The sequence below is a fragment of the Physcomitrium patens genome, chromosome 13, assembly GCF_059467195.1.
Source record: "Physcomitrium patens ecotype Gransden chromosome 13, ASM5946719v1, whole genome shotgun sequence".
In the NCBI taxonomy this organism is placed as follows: domain Eukaryota; kingdom Viridiplantae; phylum Streptophyta; class Bryopsida; order Funariales; family Funariaceae; genus Physcomitrium; species Physcomitrium patens.
Window position 1 is genome coordinate 15,712,508 of NC_143422.1, and position 6,426 is coordinate 15,718,933.

At 40.1% G+C, this 6,426-nt stretch overlaps 1 protein-coding gene across 3 annotated transcripts; it reads left to right on the forward strand.

The window, feature by feature from the left end:
• Positions 1–430: 430 nt before the first annotated feature.
• LOC112290109 (histone-lysine N-methyltransferase ATXR2) lies at positions 431–6,200 on the forward strand. Of its 3 annotated transcripts, XR_016506160.1 has the most exons (17): positions 431–734; positions 849–927; positions 1,581–1,666; positions 1,866–1,965; positions 2,235–2,511; positions 2,652–2,764; positions 3,113–3,144; positions 3,294–3,406; positions 3,557–3,644; positions 3,875–3,923; positions 4,137–4,191; positions 4,501–4,570; positions 4,832–4,901; positions 5,117–5,193; positions 5,342–5,398; positions 5,516–5,682; positions 6,023–6,200. XR_016506160.1 is itself a non-coding variant. In XM_024536062.3 (16 exons), exons 1-16 carry the CDS (start codon positions 654–656, stop codon positions 5,621–5,623), a joined length of 1,455 nt encoding a protein of 484 aa, XP_024391830.1. In that variant the 5' UTR covers positions 431–653; the 3' UTR covers positions 5,624–6,200. The 3 variants fall into 3 exon arrangements, 2 of the variants coding, with proteins under 2 accessions (XP_024391830.1, XP_024391831.1); XM_024536062.3 differs by having other exon boundaries at positions 5,516–6,200; XM_024536063.3 differs by having other exon boundaries at positions 2,238–2,511; positions 5,516–6,200.
• The last annotated feature ends 226 nt before the right edge of the window (positions 6,201–6,426 follow it).

The window sequence follows — 6,426 nt, forward strand, 5'->3', positions numbered from 1 at the left end:
TTTGAGTTGAATAGATATATTTAGAATATGTGTTGAATCATGTTTTGATAATATGATCCTCTGAAGAAAAGTTCCAAATAGTCCACAAGAATTGGTCTCATACAATTGCTAAACATCATTTTGTTGATCAACTTGTGAAACATTCAATTCCAAAAAAACCACACTCTGTCAAAATGATAACAAACGGAACCGAATGGTATAGTGCAACATACACCAGTGAGGTTGAAAATTTGAATCCCAACTCTGAAATTCCCACAAGCATTGATGCAAACTAGGACAAGGGCACCATATTGTTTCAGAAAGAGGAAACAAAAAAACCAAAGAATTAAAATGACGTGTAGACCTTCAAAGGTAATCCAAGATGTTAAAACCGACTAAAACGACATAAATAAAGAAGCAAAAACTTGTTGGGTGAAGAAACACAATAAGATGGATGGATCAGATCGGATGCTTGATGCATATAACTGCCAGTTTTAGGCAACAAGAAGCACGAAACCAAGCATGTTTGTTGTCGTGTATTGGTGTCGAGGGAGTTTTGAGCATTCAATTGAGAGTTGGTGCAGAGCTTCGCCGAGAATCCCAAGGAACCCAGCTGCTGAATCAGTCGGCAGCTGTATTTGTGGTGCAGTGGATCAAACTGCAGAGGTGCCGACATGGCCATGGAGGTGGATGGAGATGGCGTCGATGGCATTCTACAGAAGCTGCTGGCTCCGCCTTCGCCACAATCCATGCAGGTGGACAAACCTATTTTTCTAGGCACGAGTGCGGGTGCATGGGATTGTTTGGATTTCTAGGGGTGTGGTGGCGAGCATGCTGAAACTCGGAAAATATGGCACCTGGGTGTGCAGAATTACTACGCTGAGCTCTCGAAACAAGGCGCTGGAGCCGGCCTGCAAGTGCGCCGCATGGATGGGGATACGGGGAAAGGTGTGAATCTTGCGTGTGTGTGTGTGTGTTTCTACTTCCTAGGTTGAAGGCTTGCTGCTGCTCTGAGTTGCAGAGTGTGGAGTATTAGACGGCGCTTTTGGAAAATAATTTCGAACTTGGCGTTGCAGTTTTATGTTGAGAAATGAGGTTGTTGCGAATGTCTATATGGTTGGCTTTTCAATTTTTTTTCCTTAATTATCTTATTTTTAATCGGTAAGTTAAATGTCAAACAAATGCTAGCTGTTGCAGGGTAAAGAAAGAGTGCCGACGAATCATAGGGTTTAGGGTTTATGACTGGTATATTTTCCATTGTGAATCAGGGGAAGATTTTATGGTTTTTTAAAGCTGAAATCGGTGGAGGTCATTGTTCCTACGGGAAATCTTGTCGAGTATGATAGTTTCTGCGGCTTGATTTTGGAGGGTAGTGACTAGTGATGCAGTAGATTGAGATTTAGATCGTCATTGAGGGTATAATTAGTATTCCTAGTGCGGGTCTGAAACAAGTCACTTTGTTGCTCTGGGCTCAAGGCTTGCATACACCACGTGGAATTAAATTTACTAACGATTACTACAAGTAAGCTAAGCTGTCGAAGGAGTGCGAATAATCCCAAGTGCAAATGTTTGGGTTGGGTTGTTTGTAAACTCGGGTGCAGGTGTCTTTGCGAATGAAGATTTTGAGGCTGAGGAGCTGGTTTTGCGAGAACCACCGCTCGTAGGTGCTCAACACTCCCGCAACAAGGTTAGTTAATTTCTGTCCACTAACTTTAAAATCCTATCAAATTTAACTGAAACTCGAGCAATGTACTTCTTGTTCTCAAGAAAAAATATGTGCTTGAAGTCATTGCAATTCTGGGTGCGTAATTATTTAAGTGTCTTTATCGAAGATAGATCTTAAAGCTGCACTCAAAAAACTTGTACTAAGATTTCAGTGGGAGCAGAGAGATGCTATAGTGTGCAGTAATTGCTTTCGGTATGTCGGCTCCATTGAGCTGCAGTTAGCACGGCGTCTTCTCCTAGACGATGGAAGTTTGTCAGAAGGTTTTGCCCAATACCCGATTTTTATTTTAGCCTTATCATTTTATACCATGTCACCGCACTCCCAGGTGTATTCTGCATTTACGGAACTCTCATGCAAACACATGAGCTTGAATTCAGAAAGAAGAAACTGCGTTTATCACAGCAGGCATTGCTTAAAATGTTATTGGTTTTTGTGAATTATCCATAACTAAGCGGGGTGCATCATTTAGGATCAATTTACAATTAAAAGGACATTCAACAATGATTCTGATGATTCTATTATATCGCAGCAGATGATAATGCCAATCATGATGATATGGATGCTGATGGAGAATCGACAACTTCCATGAACGATGAAGATCAAGATGAAATGGAACCAGAAGACACAAACGACATTGATGATGATTGTGGATGCAGTGGAGAATCGAAGAAAAAGAAGAAAGCACTTCCATCGGATGCAAGATCTGCTCTTGAGAGCGGAGCGCTTGAGCTTCCCTACAGTGATCGATTCCCATTGCCAGATGTTGTGCCTTGCAAGGGTGGTTGCTCTGATGATGTTTACTGCAGGTTTGTTGTCTTGTTTCAAATGATTTGTAGAAGGGGATTTATGGTGTTAAGAGGGATCTGACGAAGTATTCGAATCGTGTGACCTCGCCCTCAGTTGTTTCCTTCATCCGAATGATTAATATCTGCTGGTTGTACGCCAGTGATAAGTGTGCAGAGGCGGCTTGGACAAATCACCACAGTCTGCTATGCACCGGCCCTTCTTCACGTTGCAAAAATATTGATGCTTTGGTCAGCTTCAAGGAGTTCACAAATGGTATATTTTATAATTTACGTTTTGGCTTTAGATTAATTATAAACACCGCTCGTAGAAGGCTTACTAGAAGTCTTCTACCATATTGTCCATGTAGTGTAGTGACGTCTTTGGTTCCGACGAAGTCAGTTGAAAGTGGATGCCTGCTGTAGACGAAGTTTCTGGTATTGTGGATTACGAGGTTTATGAATTGTCCTCTCAAGTCCAGGATTACATTCTGATACGTAACGGTATCCCGATTCTTGGTCTAGGTTTTGTTGCTTTTCCTTTTGTAGAGCAAGTCTCAATACGAATTTGCGTCATATTGTTTTGTCTCATAACTGTAATCACTTGTGCCGTAATGGACAACAGAAACAAACGACATATTTCACATTGCTGCTCAGGTACTTTTCAATACCTTTTCGTCGGCAATATTTCTTTCTCCTCATGTCAGCAATGTGCAACTTCGAGTGTTGTTCAATACTATGTCTATTACTCTTTAGAAAACCGACGTTGTGTGAAAATTTTACCTTGGAACTGTTTGAGTGACCAGGTCATTGCTGCAACCGTGTTGAGAGCCCGGAAACTTGAGGGTTCAATCAAATGCAAGCATGAGTCAGCTTTGCTAAAGGCCTGGGAACCCTTTGCGATGGGCTTCAAACTCTTGTAAGCGTGGTTACGATTCAAATCGCAAACATGATAGTTTTGCTGTTGACTTAAGGTTGTGGGTTTGCCAAAGGCGAAATCTTGAGTTGCCCTTGCTGTAGCATATGACGGTTCTAGAGGTTTAAACTTTTAGCATTTATCATTGTGCAGATGGTGGGAAACAGTAGCCTTGCCACCTGATGTGGATCCTGCTGATGAGCGACAATTTCGGGATCAAATGAAAGATATTGCTGCACAGGTATCTTCACAGCTAGTTCGACGCTTGTCTCATGGACTGACGCTATTCTAGCTCGACAAAGTGTTTTGAGTGTTTTTTATAGCATACGAAGATATGTCTATGAAGTGTTATATTTTTCCTTGCTTCTGTTGTTCCTAGTGATTTTTATCAGAGAGTACTCAATACACGAACAAAGTAGAATATACAAAATGGAAGCATGTGTGGACTGAATGATGATGTTGCGGGTGCAGTCGTTAACTTTACTGAAGAAGGCAATTTATGAGGATAAATATGACCCTTGTATCCTCTTTCTCGGGTTGTTAATCGGGAACTGAAAATATATTAGATTTCTTATAAATGCAATGCTTGCTGTTCTAGTCGCAATTTTGTACGTTAAAAGAAAGCATCCGTTTTAATTCTTCTTGAAGTAGGTTTGCCAGCTGCTTAGAACCTTTTTAGGATTTGAACCAAACTCTGTCGTAATGCTTTTCCCTAACTTGTGCACGTGAATAGTATTTTCTTTGGATGTGTATGGGCGCATTATTGGCATGTTCGAATTGAACAATCTGTGAGTCACTCTCTACTTCTGGATATCCGAACTTTCTTCTCTTAGGTTCACACACAAGGGCTTTCTGTTCATGCATTGATTGTGATATCGTAGTAGCTTCAACTTCCTCACTTTTATGCATCGTAAAATTTTGTGTGCGGTGCCTGTAGTGAGCCATCACGATGAGGTCGAGGGTCAATGAACAATTCCTAACTTCAGATTGCTCTTCATTCTATCGTGATTAACAAGTGAAGGATGTGGAAGAAAGGGTCGAGCACTATTCTTCAACTGAAAGTTTCCTTTTCTTCTTTTTTTTGTGTTTTGTTTCAGGGATCTTGTTGTAGCGTCACCTGTTGAAGACTATTTTCTTTACATTGACGATCTTCCTCCGGCTGCAAAGGTCGTGTTCTCTTTTCACCCTTCTTTCCTTTTGTCATTGGATTTTTCGTTCGTATCACAAGTTCAGATATTAGCGGCGGTCTCTCAAGTGTAGTTTCAAAGTGTTCGTATAACGTTGTCAGATTGCATTTCATAGTGTCATTCTCCTGGCAGAGATGTTTGAGGCACTCTTTGTGATGTGCTGGTTTGGAATAATTTTGACGATTTGGGAACATGACTTGAGCAATGTTTGCTGATTAGTATGCTTATTGGTGATCAACAGGCAGAGGCTGAAGCATATACGAAGCCATTCTTAGAAGCTCTAGGCGATGACTACGCCGCTTACTGTGAAGGTGCGTCACGTGCACTTCTTTATCTTATTGACCATTGTTGTGAATTTCATTGAAAGGTTAGCAAGTGGTCATCTTAAACAATATGACTAGTCCGATTTATTTCGATAATACTTATGCTGTTCTCTGTTTCTCGTCTCATTTCGGAAGACTTAAGTGAGTCGAGCATCCATGACATGTTTTCATGAAAATTGGCTATTATTTTCTCTACTGTGCAGGGTCAGCATTTTACACATTACAAAGTTGCATGAATCACTCTTGCCGACCCAATGCCAGAGCGTTCAAGCGGGATGAGGTGGGGAGCTAATGCTACTAGCTCTGCTTTCCTTTATCCATCATATTTTTCTATTCACGATTTATCCTTACAATCGGTTAATGTGATAAACGTCCTTGCTTAATAGAGATTTGTTTCATTACCAACTTATTTTTTGTAATGAAAACAGGACCGAGATGGCCATGCGGTGCTACTTGCGCTCAGACCCATCAAGAAGGGCGAAGAGGTATGGCAACAGTCTTAATATAATGCCATCACATATTCTGCTTTCATTTACTTGTAGCAGATATAAATAATCTACACGGAGCTTATGATGTGGGTTGTGGGCATCTTTGATTTTCAGGTGACAATCTCATACATTGATGAAGATGCCTCTTTGGAAGAGAGGAGAGCTGCACTGGCAGACTACGCTTTTTTATGCAGGTGTTCTCGATGCTTGGAAGAGAGCTGAAAACTTGTGCAATCTCAGACCACAGGCAAAATCGTGGTCAATTTTTACTTCGACCATGGGTACGCAATACTCTCGTACATATGAGGTTATCGTCTGCATCAACTTCAGAATGTCTGTCACTACCTTCAATTGTCTAGACGGACTGTGTCCACTGAGATAGCCCAATTACCAACGCTCTTGACAATCGTAGTTTTCTTCAGAAACACAAGCTATATAACTAAGTCTAGCATTGTTATTATTGTTGAAGTTTTTTTAATTTGTGCATCATCATGTCCCACAAACCAAAAGACCAAATTTGTTGAAGGGCACTTTAAAACGTTGTGTAGAGATTTGCAATTTATGACCAGTGTTTAGATGTGCTTGTTTTTAATGGTATTGGACACTGATGAGTCTCCGCAGATGTGCAAAGAGATGATCTACACAGTAATCTTGTGCACTCTCCAAGTGGTGACACATGCTCAGAGGATTCCATCAGCGCTCATAATTGTTCTACAACTGCTTTAGAATATCAATCAGAAGTAACAGAGTTGTGTAACATTTCATCACTTTCAATATAATCTGAGAATTAGTTTTTTGAGTCCAAGCTTATCACATGTATGTTAACATTATTATCACAATTCGCTCATGATATTATATGAAATTAAAGATCACAATTTACATTGAGTTTTTTAAAATCTTTGTTTAAAATTTGCAGATAATCGTCAAATTTTTTGTTTGTTCCATTTGTACTTATTTAAACAATATATTCAAACATAATATCAATACTTAAGATACTTTATCATCAGTTGATAAGATAATTAAAC

Bases quoted from the DNA above. Each gene is read 5' to 3' on its own strand.
- LOC112290109 (XM_024536062.3), top strand. From the start codon at position 654: ATGGCCATGGAGGTGGATGGAGATGGCGTCGATGGCATTCTACAGAAG. The intron at 2,765-3,112 runs GTATATTTTATA...AATGGACAACAG, and splicing joins CTTCAAGGAGTTCACAAATG to AAACAAACGACATATTTCAC. The intron at 4,192-4,500 runs GTGAGTCACTCT...GTTTTGTTTCAG, and splicing joins ATGTTCGAATTGAACAATCT to GGATCTTGTTGTAGCGTCAC.